General features: G+C 40.6%; 1 protein-coding gene across 13 annotated transcripts in view; it reads left to right on the plus strand.

Moving 5' to 3' along the window:
- The window catches only part of MICAL3 (microtubule associated monooxygenase, calponin and LIM domain containing 3), a 293,552-nt gene that overhangs the window by 106,401 nt on the left and 174,193 nt on the right, over positions 1 to 12,958 (plus strand). For 11 of the 13 annotated variants that reach the window (XM_014529900.1, XM_014529902.1, XM_014529903.1 and 8 more), the window contains 7 exons: positions 2,548 to 2,652; positions 2,953 to 3,292; positions 5,602 to 5,809; positions 8,346 to 8,462; positions 8,854 to 8,955; positions 9,515 to 9,670; positions 10,880 to 10,980. In XM_014529900.1, the coding sequence (XP_014385386.1) occupies positions 3,029 to 3,292; positions 5,602 to 5,809; positions 8,346 to 8,462; positions 8,854 to 8,955; positions 9,515 to 9,670; positions 10,880 to 10,980 (948 nt within the window). In that variant the 5' untranslated portion in view covers positions 2,548 to 2,652; positions 2,953 to 3,028. Of the gene's footprint in view, positions 1 to 2,547; positions 2,653 to 2,952; positions 3,293 to 5,601; positions 5,810 to 8,345; positions 8,463 to 8,853; positions 8,956 to 9,514; positions 9,671 to 10,879; positions 10,981 to 12,958 lie in introns of those variants that run through there. The other 2 variants (XM_005882168.2, XM_005882169.2) reach the window with 1 other exon arrangement.

Below are 12,958 nucleotides of genomic sequence, written 5' to 3' on the forward strand. Positions count from 1 at the left end.
GACTGAAATAAAGAATATTATGCAGACACCCAATAGCAGACCAGAGGAGCGCAAGAATCAAGTCAAAGATTTGAAATACGAAGAAGCAAAAAACACCCAACCGGAAAAGCAAAATGAAAAAAGAATCCAAAAATACGAAGATAGTGTAAGGAGCCTCTGGGACAGCTTCAAACGTACCAACATCAGAATTATAGGGGTACCAGAAGAAGAGAGAGGGCAAGATATTGAAAACCTATTTGAAGAAATAATGACAGAAAACTTCCCCTACCTGGTGAAAGAAATAGACTTCCAAGTCCAGGAAGTGCAGAGAACCCCAAACAAAAGGAATCCAAAGAGGACCACACCAAGACACATCATAATTAAAATGCCAAGAGCAAAAGACAAAGAGAGAATCTTAAAAGCAGCAAGAGAAAAAAAGTCAGTTACCTATAAGGGAGTACCCATACGACTGTCAGCTGATTTCTCAACAGAAACTATTCAGGCCAGAAGAGAGTGGCAAGAAATATTCAAAGTGATGAATAGCAAGAACCTACAACCAAGATTACTTTATCCAGCAAAGCTATCATTCAGAATTGAAGGTCAGATAAAGAGCTTCACAGATAAGAAAAAGCTAAAGGAGTTCATCACCACCAAACCAGTATTATATGAAATGCTGAAAGGTATCCTTTAAGAAGAGGAAGAAGAAGAAAAAGGTAAAGATAAAAATTATGAACAACAAATACATATCTATCAACAAGTGAATCTAAAAATCAAGTGAATAAGTAATCTGATGAACAGAATAAACTGGTGAATATAATAGAATCAGGGGCATAGAAAGGGCGTGGACTGACAATTCTTGGGAGGAAAGGGGTGTGGGGAGTGCGGGAAGAGACTGGAAAAAAATCATACACCTATGGATGAGGACAGTGGTGGGGAGTAATGGCAGAGGGTGGGGTGGGAACTGGGTAGAGGGGAGCTATGGGGTAAAAAAGAGGAACAACTGTAAAAATCTGAACAATAAAGATTTAATTTAAAAAAAATTAAAAAGAAGCCACCAAAAAACAAAAAGAATTACCGTCTTTGACTTGGCCTCCACAGTATATAAAGAGTATGCATCGGTTGACATAGAAAACAGAGGGAAATGGCTGTTCCTTGTATTCAATTATTAACTTTCACTCATGAAACTTAAGATACATTTTCAGTTGATTTGGTTAACCTTATGATATCATGGTGAGCTTTGGAGAGAAGCAGTATGTTACTTCTACTTCACAAAAGGGGATTCTGTTCCTCAGAGGCCTACTCAGTGTAAGAGCTTCAGGAGAGAACATGGATCTCTTCCCGTGTTCTCAGTCTGGAATTTGGTGCCTGTCTTCTGAGAATTGATTTTATTAGCACATACAGTTTGGTGGCTCCCACTACCCTTGGGTTGGTTCATTAACAGTGGGTTACTTCTACAGCTGAACACAGTGGATCAACAACTCACTTCTTCCACCTGCCCCCATCTCCAATAGTAAATCCTCTTTAAAGCAAAGTTCCAGTGTAGTCCTGTTTATCACACTAGTGGTAAATTGGTGATGCTCCTGTGGTGGACCATCATGACTACAGCACCAGAAATGAGTACTGTGACCATGAAGGTATTCTTAGCACTAAAATTAGAAAACTTCAGAATTAAAAGAGAGTCTTACTGCCTTGCTCTCCCTTTCTGTTCTTCCTATGGATTAGTTTTGGTCTTTGGTCCTTTGCCTCCTTACGCCTCCCCCTCGCCCCCATTATACTTCTAAAGAGTGATGATAAATAAAACATGGTACAAAAATTATGAAAAAGACCCAAGGGAGTGAGTGGATAAAGTAGCACCTAACATACCATCTCTCATCTTAAAGCTTCTTCCCAGCAAACACAGGATGGTGGGTGTATGGATAGATGTTTTTGATAAGTGGAAGGTATAGACATCATCATTATTACTGTCAAATATATCTGTGGGCAAAGTGGAATGGCTATAAGATCTTCCCACCCTGCCATATACTATATGCAGTGGCAGGATTTTTTCAGTCTTTAAATCCCTGTTGACTTTGATACTTCTGAACTTTGTGCTTTTTAGACTGCTATGACACTACCCTTTGGTTCTCTTCAGACCTCTCTTCACTGTGCCTCATAATCTTTTTCTAGAGAGCTCATCTATCTCTGCCAGCTCCTTACAAGTTTATGAGTCCCAGGTCTTATTGGAAGCCTATGGCTCTTCTCTTACCACAGACTCTCCTTGTGTTCAGCTATCATTGGTTCAACTACCACCTGTATGCTAATGATGCCTAAATCTAGGGCTGGGTCCCTAGCTACTCCCCAAGCTTCAGATTCATACCTATCTGCTTAGTGAGCACCTCCACAAAGGCAGCACAAACATATCAGGTCTAAAAGGTAACTCACCACCCCGCCCTCACAAATGAGTTCTTCTGCTTTTAATTCACTGGCCTGATGTCTTTGACTCAGTAGCCAGGAAACCTGGGGATCATTTTTGACTCTTTTACCTTAAGAGTCACTCACAAGCCTTCTTGTTTTCACTTCTTTTCCCAGGTCCTGCACTTCTTCCATACCTGCTAACACTTATTTACCCTGAAAGACTCAGCTGTCACTTCTCACAGGTTCATCTTCAATGAGGATTCTCTCCCTATGACTTAGGTACTCTGCCTTAATGTTCTCAATCCCTTGTGCCTCTCTCACTAATGACACTTAGCATAGTACATTTAACATTCTGTTTATGAATCTGTCTCACCCAGTAAACTGCAAATCCTTTGTTGTACTAACTAATATTTCCTTCCCTAATACCTCAGTGCCTGGAGTATAGAAGGTATGCAATATACATTTGTTGAATGAATGACTAGAACACTTAGGAATTCCATTGAAAAAGAGTTATGTCTCCTAGAAAATGTTTGTAGATAAAATTTGTATTTACCATTTCTTTTTCTTTATTTTTGTTAGTTTAATCTGACAGTGTCAAGTGGACCAACAGCCATCCCACTGCCCCCTTTGTCTGGGGTGCTGAGGGTGGGGAAGCATGGAGGAGAGTAAGAATGAGACAATGAATCAAGCACACACCCTCTTTGACCAGTTTGTGCAGGCTACCACCTGCAAGGGGACTCTTAAGGCCTTCCAAGAGCTCTGTGACCATCTTGAACTGAAGCCTAAGGACTATCGCTCCTTTTATCACAAGCTCAAGTCCAAACTCAACTACTGGAAAGCCAAAGCCCTCTGGGCAAAGCTGGACAAACGGGGCAGCCACAAAGACTACAAAAAGGGAAAAGCATGTACTAACACCAAGGTAAGCTTTGGCTATTCTGAGGCCTTGGGGTCATTGACCTAAGGATTTAACCAGAAAAGAAAAGATTTTTGGTAGGGGTAGGCCTTGAAAAAAGGATCAAGTAGAAGCTGACTGGGTGAAAACTAGGCCAAGTCAGCCATGATCTAGTATAGGAAGTCAAACCTTATACCTTGTGAAGGTTTGTGGAGCCATTATTTATGTTCATTTGACTGTTTCATGTGCCAAACTTTATTCTTATTTCATGTACTTATATATTAAACATTCAGGGTTTCAACTATTTCAGAATAACTTTAATGGTATAGCAACTTCATTCTTTTGCTGAGCCTTTGTTTTGAATCTCACATTGATCAGCTGCCTCTTGCACACACACACACACACACACACACACCACACACACACCGCCCTCATCCCCCCCCACCCCAACCCCCCTCCCTACTGGGGATCGTGGATGCAGGTCATTTAGCCAAGAAGTAGCCAGGCCCTATTAGCATCCTGTACAAACACAGCTTCATGGTGTTTGGCATATCACCTTTACAAAGTCATTGTTCTATACTCAGTAACTGGTAAGGTATAGATAGTATCTGCCAACTTGGGAATTTGCCACAGGCTTCAGACCTCTTTTTATCCATATTTCAAAAGTCTGTTTTCTTAAGCAAGGGCCTTATGAACCAAATTATTTCTTTTGGTTTCTTCACAATATATAGAAACAGTGTTTTCATGAAAAAGGTAGACCTGGGCAAAGACCTGAGCTATTCAGTCAGGAAGGGTAGGTATGAGGAAGTAGAGAAACAATGCCTTTCCTGCTTATATAAGAACACATCTTCTGGGAGAAAGCTAATAAATAAAGTTGCAAATGACTTCATGATTATGTCATTAATGCTCTTTCATGAGCTTTAATTTGCCTAGTATAGGTACTTAGAGACCCATCCCCAGTGGATTTGCATTTGGTTAAATTTTTTATATTTTTATTGATTTCAGAGAGGAAGGGAAAAGGAGAGAGATACAAACATCAGTGATGAAAGGGAATCATTGATTGGCTGCCTTCTGCACACCCATACTGGGGATCAAGCCTGCAACCTGGGCATGTGCCCTGACCGGGAATCGAACCGTGACCTTCTGGTCCATAGGTCTACTCTCAACCACTGACACACACTGGCCGGGCCATTTAGTTATATATTTATCAGCAAAATTCAAGAAATTCAAAGGCATGACTTTTATGAGTGAGTTCGGGAGTTTTATTAAGGATAAAAGGAATTCAAAGCCAAAATATTGCATGTTCTGTTTTTTTCTTCTGCACATGCAATGCAAATTAGTTGTGTCCAGTCTCACCCTAAATACTTCTATAAAATATGGATTTTCAAGATCCTTTCCCTGGACTTTGTCTAAAGTATGATTTAAGAACTTTTTTCAGCACATAAAACTTTGGCTCTTGGAAGTTACCTCCTGGGAATCATTTGAGTGGAAGACCCATTCCAGGACTCTAAGGTTGCGAGGACTATGTATTTAATAATCTATGTCTCCTTGGACAGAAATCTGCTTGACTTAGAAACCTTCCAAAAGAGCCTCTCCTACCCAGCCAGTGTGGGTCAGTGGTTGGTCATCTACCTACGAACCAGGTAGTCATGGTTTGATTGCTATGATGTGCACTGACCACCAGGGGGCAGATTCTCTGACCAGTAGGTTAGCTTGCTGCTGGGGTCCGGCTGATAAAGACTGAGGGAGATGGGACAGACACACCCTGGAGCCCTCCCACGGTCCCTCCCCGGCTGGCCAACCTCCCGCGTCTCTCCCCGGCCCAGATTGTGCACTGGTGGGGTCCTTCAACCTGGCCTGCACCCTCTCACAATCTGGGACCCCTCGGGGGATGTCAGAGAGCCGGTTTCTGCCCCATCCCACAGGAAAGGCCGAGGGATCTAACTGGTGCATGAATTTGTGCACCGGGCCTCTAGTAAAAATATATTTAAAAACAGAAAACAAAAGATCCTCTCCTTTTGATGAAAATGAGATGTGATTTTAAATCGTTTGTTGAAACTATGACCCATTTAAATATGTTGCAGATCTACAGGGTGAACATGTGCTAAGTTTGTATCTGGCACTGACAATTATGTCTTCTTTATTCATAGCCACCACCAGCTTTTCTTCAAACCATTGCAAATGTTCTGTTGTGGCCCAGATTGGTTGGAAGTGGAGAGAATAACCCTATTTTGGGGCTTTAGGGAATGATGGTTATGAGATCATGAAACTTTTCTAGAAGTGTGAGCTTTCTCAAGAGATGCTGCCTTTGCCCTAAAAACAGCTGTGTTTTTCAGTGTCTCATCATTGGAGCTGGCCCCTGTGGTCTCCGCACAGCCATCGACTTATCCTTACTGGGAGCTAAGGTAGTTGTTATTGAGAAACGAGATGCCTTCTCCCGCAACAATGTCTTGCATCTCTGGCCATTCACCATACATGATCTGCGAGGTTTGGGTGCCAAGAAGTTCTATGGCAAGTTCTGTGCTGGAGCCATTGACCATATCAGTAAGTAAAACCAGTTCTTTTAGTACCTGTTGTATAGAAACACACTCTGCTTGGAGTCAAAATACCTTCCATGTGTTGTTCTGTAACCTAGAAAGATTTAACTACACAGAATTTAGCTTAGGGATTTCTAAGTTAGATCTTGGACTCTTATTTAACACTTACAATGGTGGGATAGACATTGGGGCCAGGCTAGGAAATAGGATGACCAGTGTGGGCCTTGATTAGACTCTGGTGATTCTTAGTCCAGTAGAAGCAGAACAAAGCATGCAGTTCTTTGGAATGTGATATGAAAGGTGCTGTACTAGTATAAGAACAAAAGCTATGAGGACACAGCTGGGGAAACCACGGTTATAGAAGAAGCAGACTCCTAGTTTTGGTGAATGGCAAGTTGATAATACGAGTTCTTTGGTTAGATCAGTGGTTCTCAACCTTCCTAATGCCACAACCCTTTAATACAGTTCCTCATGTTGTGGTGACCCCCAACCATAAAATTATTTTCGTTGCTACTTCATAACTGTAATTTTGCTACTGTTATGAATCGTAATGTAAATATCTGATATGCAGGATGTATTTTCATTGTTACAAATTGAACATAATTAAAGCATAGTGATTAATCACAAAAACAATATGTAATTATATATGTGTTTTCCAATGGTCTTAGGCGCCCCCTGTGAAAGGGTTGTTCGCCCCCCAAATGGGTCGCGACCCACAGGTTGAGAACCGCTGGGTTAGATGATTCTCATGAGGTCTACAGCCCAGGGAGTTTTTGCTATACTCTTGTCATATTCAAGCTTTGAAGTAAATACAAGTTAATGCAGTCAGTGATTTTGTTTTCATGACTGTGTGTGTTCATGAAAACAGTGTCTACATTATGAGGTTGAAGTGTGATCATTAATTCCAGAGAAACCTTATCAAGGAACTTTTGTTCTGAGCTCCATCAGTTGTGTCCTGTAAATACAGTCAACTATTAAACCTTTTGCTGTTTGAAGTGGCTGTGCCAGTTTACCAAACACTGGCCACAGCTGCCACATTCCCTAGGCAGAAGAAGCACTCTGCCCACCTATTGGGCTGTAATGTTTAAAGCATCTTGGAACCCAGTTGTCTGCAAATATAAAATGTGTGCTAACATGGGATTTAATGAGTCACTGCATGTGTGACTCTGAATGAGTCAGGTTGTAAAACCTGGGGAAAATAACCAAATGATCTAGAGGAGGATTTGCATGCACTCCTAGCACATTAGCCACAGGCTGCAGGTAGGACTGGTCTTAAGAGAGGACCAAAGGTCATTCATTCAGTGGATTTGTCTGCCTTATGTATGGCAGGATATGTCTTGGAGCTGTGTCCTACATCAGGGACTAGATTTTTATCTAGTGTGTCTGGCATCTGGCAGGTACTCACTGAATATTAACCATTTGTACGCCATAAGCGTCTATAGATGCAAGCAGGGAACCTTTTTAAATTAAATTCAAAATATCATGGCAGTTAACTGGTTAAATAAATAAATCTCACTAGGATAATGAGCAAGATTTTCATTCATTTTGAACCTTAGCTTCTGCAACTATAGACCAGTAGTGGGAGGGGGAATGGTAAGAGACTACTAAACTTGCATTGAAGTTCCCCTTCTCACCTCTAAGCATCCGTGAAGATCAGTGAGGTAATAAGATGAAGGAGAACTATCTGGAATCCCAGGAAGTAGTACAGCCCCCTTTGGATCTAACTGGAAAGCATACTTGTGGGTGCATATCTTCTGCCTCTTCTAGTAACTACCATGTCCTGTAAGTATTGTAGGTTCTGCTAAATAATTGTGGCTCTAACTGAATCAGGAGAGCAAAGAAAGTAGAGTCTCCTGTTGGCCACAATTTCGTGTTATCTCAGAGCTTTTGCTTATTTTAAATACAGTGGGGCCTTGACTTACGAGTGTCCCGACTAACGAGTTTTTTGAGATACCAGCTGTCTCTCCGCTGATTTTTTGCATTGAGTCCATAGAGTAATTTGAGTTAATGAGCTCCTTAACGAGCTCCTTAACGAGCTCGGTCTCAGAACTAATTAAATTCGTAAGTCAAGGCCCCACTGTATCTCACCCAAGAGGTGGGAGTGGGCTTGTGTGTCTCTCTAGAGCAGTGGTTTTCAACCTTGGCTGCACATTAGAATCACCTGGGAATCTTTTTAAAATCCTGATTTCCCAGCCTCATCCTCTGGAAATTCTGTTTCTTTGTTACTAATGTTGTGGCCCCACCCCAAAACAAAGAAACAGAATTTCCGGAGGATGAAGCCCAGAAATCAGGATTTTAAAAAAGATTCCCAGGTGATTCTAATGTGCAGCCAAGGTTGAGAACCACTGCTCTAGAGCATTTCTTGCCCTTAGTAAAGAAAGAGTCTGTGGAACATGGCTTGGAAAATGTCTCCTGTTATAGGAAGCGTTGAGAATCTGGATAAACTCTGCATAGGTGGACAGGTGGAAACCTGAGCAGTGACTGCTAACTGGTACTCTTTTTTTCAATGTGCCCTAACTTGTGTTATCTTTTTGTTTACCCAGGTATCCGTCAGCTTCAACTAATACTTTTGAAAGTAGCATTGATCCTAGGCATTGAAATTCATGTCAGTGTAGAATTCCAAGGACTTGTACACCCTCCTGAGGACCAAGAAAATGAACGTGAGTTGAATTGGAAAAGGGGGGAATAGGGATAAAAGGGCATCAAATGGGTGAGAAAAGGTGAGATCAAAGCAGAAAACTATAGGAATCTGTGGGTTGTTTTCAGAACTACTTAAAAAGGGCTTCTCTGTATAGCCAGTATCTTTTGAGGAACTTTTGATTTAATGAAGAGGCCTTTGAGATAGTATTAGACATTGCAGGCACTTGTATTCATTATAGAAAATTGTATGGTGGGAACGTTCCTTTGTGAGGCCTCTTTCTTTCTGTGGTTTGTACCCCATGCTTTTAAACCTGTTTTTGGCTTGGTGTTTGCCTACCTGGGTATCTTGAGATGTCTTAGGTGTATGAATATGATCTGGGTGACAACCTTCAATTTTACTTTGGTCTACAGGGATAGGTTGGCGGGCACTGGTGCACCCTAAAACCCATCCTGTGTCAGAATATGAATTTGAAGTGATCATTGGAGGGGATGGCCGTAGGAACACCTTGGAAGGTATTGGTCATTATTCCTTTTCCTGGTTTATTGCAGAGTGAAGGGTGACCTTCTCCAAACCCTGGGGTGAGAATTTGTGTCATCAGAGAGGATCTACATATGTGTGCTACCTACTCTAATTTAATGGCAGCCCCAGCCTTCCCTAGCCAAGTGGTACTTTGTTTACTTCTTACAGGGTACTCTTGTTAGGGTACTAAGAGACAAGCTATACTTTGAGCAGTTGGCACTACAGGATTAAATCTCAGCTTAATAAAAAGATGGCTTCCCTTTTTAAAAAAAAAAAAAAAAGGAATTCCTAGTATTAAGTAACATTCTGGTTAGTCAGATTTCAAATTTTTTGTTAGTGTGTAGGAGACTTTGACTTCTTTTCTGGATTGTTATATTCTTTGATGAGTAAACACCTTATTTTCAGGTTGAGAAGAGCTGCCCTAAAATTTTTCCATTGATTTTTATCACCTATGTTCCCAAATGTCATCATCAATACCCGCTTCCTGTTTGAAGTGACCTTCCTTCCTCTCTAGCCAACTGCTGACACATCTGAAAATTTCTTTCCCTCCAGGATTTCGTCGGAAGGAATTTCGAGGCAAACTGGCCATTGCCATTACAGCAAATTTTATCAACCGAAATACAACAGCAGAAGCCAAAGTGGAAGAGATCAGTGGAGTGGCTTTCATATTCAACCAAAAATTTTTCCAGGAGCTCAGGGAAGCTACAGGTTGGTATCAGTGCCTTGAAAGCAATAAGGATAGAACTTTAAATAACTACTTGTGGCTTTCTCTTGGATAGTTTGGTGGGTGGGTAATCATTGGTGTTACTGTGTCATTTACCCGTTGCTCCTTCCTCACTCACATGCTTTGTTCTGAGTGTAATGCTTTCCATCACTGATTGCTACTCTAATGTTCTTTATCCTCATCACAGGGACTGAGATACTCTGGATTGGGTTTTTACTATATTTGTGTGTTTGTTTTTAAGTGTTCGTGCTGTCTTTTACCAACTCTTCTCCTACCCCTTCCTCTACACTGTGGCTCTAAGTCAGCGGTTCTCAACCTGTGGGTCGCGACCCATTTGGGGGTCGAACAACCTTTTCACAGGGGTCGCCTAAGACCATCGGAAAACACATATATAATTACATATTGTTTTTGTGATTAATCACTATGCTTTAATTATGTTCAATTTGTAACAATGAAATTGGGGGTCACCACAACATGAGGAACTGTATTAAAGGGTCGCGGCATTAGGAAGGTTGAGAACCACTGCTCTAAGTGGTTTAATGCAGTAACCTATTGGCTGGTAGTTCTCTGGTTTATTGAGAACCTGACTTTAGGCATTGAGTGTACTACTTTGTCTACTAAGTTCTACTTTGGTCTTGAAGTAAACCATATGCTAGATAGGAATGAGTTTTTTATATGATAGCTTTTGAATAAATTAACTTAGATGTTTCGATGCAACAAAAATGTACAGCAGATTCTAATTCTCTGTTTTCTAGAACATGATTTCTTTCCATTACATCTATTTTTTTAGATTAATTGAAATTAAAAGCCAGTAGTTCACTCTCTGCTTCCAGTTCTAGGAGATTCCCCCAGTTGCCTTGATGACTATAAAAGAGGTTTAACCCGATAACTAACCCAGACCGTCTTACTAAGGGTTAATCTTTCTTTTTCTTTCAATCTTTATATATTTCTGCTTACTATTGATCATTGTTTTTAGGATAACTTAGAGTGTCAAGTGAGTTACAGAGCAGTACAAAGATAAACAAAGTTCCCCCTCTTTTTATGAACCGAATGTTCAGGAAGTGAGAATCTGGACTCAGACATCTTTTTTGCTTTCTCTTTTCCTGCTTAGGGTTTTACAACCCTGGTCTCTGTGGACCCACATACAATCTCTCTGGCTGCCCTAATATACCTTCAACATTTTTGTTTTGCAGGTATTGACTTGGAGAACATCGTCTACTACAAAGATGACACACACTATTTTGTAATGACGGCCAAAAAGCAGAGTTTACTGGACAAAGGGGTGATACTGCATGTAAGTGATAGATTTCTTTTAAACCTCTTTTTATGTTGTACTGGTTAGTATGATCACCAAGAGAAAGAATTTTATTATCAGATGAGTTTTCCTGCAAGGGAATGAAAACAAGCCCCCTAACTCATCTGGTAACATGTACTCTAATGTTTTTTAGTTAAACTTAAAAAAGTACTGTTTATTATGGAAATTTTCTAATATAAACAAAAGTAGAGAGGATTATCTGATGAACTCCCATGTGTCCATTATCTGGCTTTCAGAATTATCAACACATGACCAATATTGTTTCATTAGTACCCAACTCACTCCCCAGTCCTGCAATTGGATTGTTCCAAAGCAAATCTCAGATAATTCAGGAATAAATATTCAGTTTAATTTTAGGTGATTTGATTTGTGGTTCTAGAGAATTTCATGTATGACCAATTATTGGTTAGGTCATCTTTTGGAAGGGGTGCTAGAGGGAATGGAGTTTGACCAAGAAGCAATAGTTGGTGTTTATGGGAGCCTGAAAATGGTTCTGGTTTTACTCTAGATGTGGCTGTCAGAAGTCCAGGGAACCCTGACTCGGTCAGGGTGTATTGAAACCTCTGCATAACCTAACAGTAAAGGCTTCTTATTCATCCTTAGCCAGGTCCTCCTGCTCAGCCTCTTTTTAGGTGACTAAATGTATGACATTCCGTGAGATGATGATCTGAATAGGAAATCAGAAAACCACAGGGTAGAGGGTTCCTTAAGGAGAATTTCTTAAGTCTGATATGGTCTCAATGTGAGAATTACTATCCCCACATGTGCAATTCCCACCACAGACTCATGGCTGAATTTGAGGGTGTCCTCTGTCTCTGCAGGATACTAATGAATCCGGTCACTTTAATCTGCAGTATACTGTAGCCTTATCTGAGAGCAATGGTAGGGGTGAGCATATGAACATGTACCTGCAGCACAGCCTCTTTCCACTTGTTACCTTGTATCTGCTTCTTAACCTTGTGGTCCTTTATGTCTATGAGGAGAAACAGGACCAAGCAGTGTGTGCAGCCCATTCTGCCAAGAACATAAACAAGATGTATTTGAATGTTTTATCAGTAAAAAATAGGCAGTGTGCCCATTCTTATCAGTCGAAATTATGTAGGAACGATCTGTAATGCCAAGACTCTGATTTACTTTTCCTTTTTGTTTACTTATTTTTTTTAGAGGGCAAGTGCCATCCCTTCTGTGTGTGCTGCTAAACACTAAATTCATTCTGACCACTTACTTAATGGTGGACAAACTGTTTCAAGGGCCAACTTGAGTATTTGTGTTTTGGCTTTTAACATCTTGTAGTGGTAACTGAAAGTACCATCAGGGACACTTGGAAACCATAAACCCCACTTCAGGAGAATAAAGATTTGGCTCAGTATGTCAGGAACCTCCAAAATAGAAAAGTAGTTTTTCAGCCATTTATGTGGAAAACCCCTTTTCTCTCATTATTGTTTTTCTTTGTTGGGGGGTTCTATAGAGCCTTTAAGAATCTTATTATTAATTTTTAAACCTCTGTTCCATTTTGAATATATTTCTTCCCAGTCCCCTGGACTGCTATTGCTCCCACCTCCAAAACCTTTTGGCACTGAAACTTTTGGGTTTGTGGAGTTATGCAAGTTAAGTGTTTCGTGTGGCCCCAGTTGCCAAAAGCTATTTGCTACCCAGAAGGTAATAATTGCTGATAGTAACATAAACTATAAAGTGCTTTTTCAGTTTACCAGCACTATCACATAAGTTATTTTATTTAGTATTCAGAATAACTCTATGAAGTGGATTGGACAGTATCAAAGAAGTAGTAATTTGCTCCAAGTACATGGAAAAGCCAGCACTAAGCAGCAAAGCCTGGTCTCTTTTAGAAACAGCCCCCCCCCCCTTTTTTTTATTCTTTATTGATTAAGGTATTACATATGTCTCCTTTCCTCCCCCTATCAGTGTATATATGTTGTTCATTATATCCCACAAATGA

Source organism: Myotis brandtii, unplaced genomic scaffold, assembly GCF_000412655.1.
Source record: "Myotis brandtii unplaced genomic scaffold, ASM41265v1 scaffold7, whole genome shotgun sequence".
Classification (NCBI taxonomy): Eukaryota; Metazoa; Chordata; class Mammalia; order Chiroptera; family Vespertilionidae; genus Myotis; species Myotis brandtii.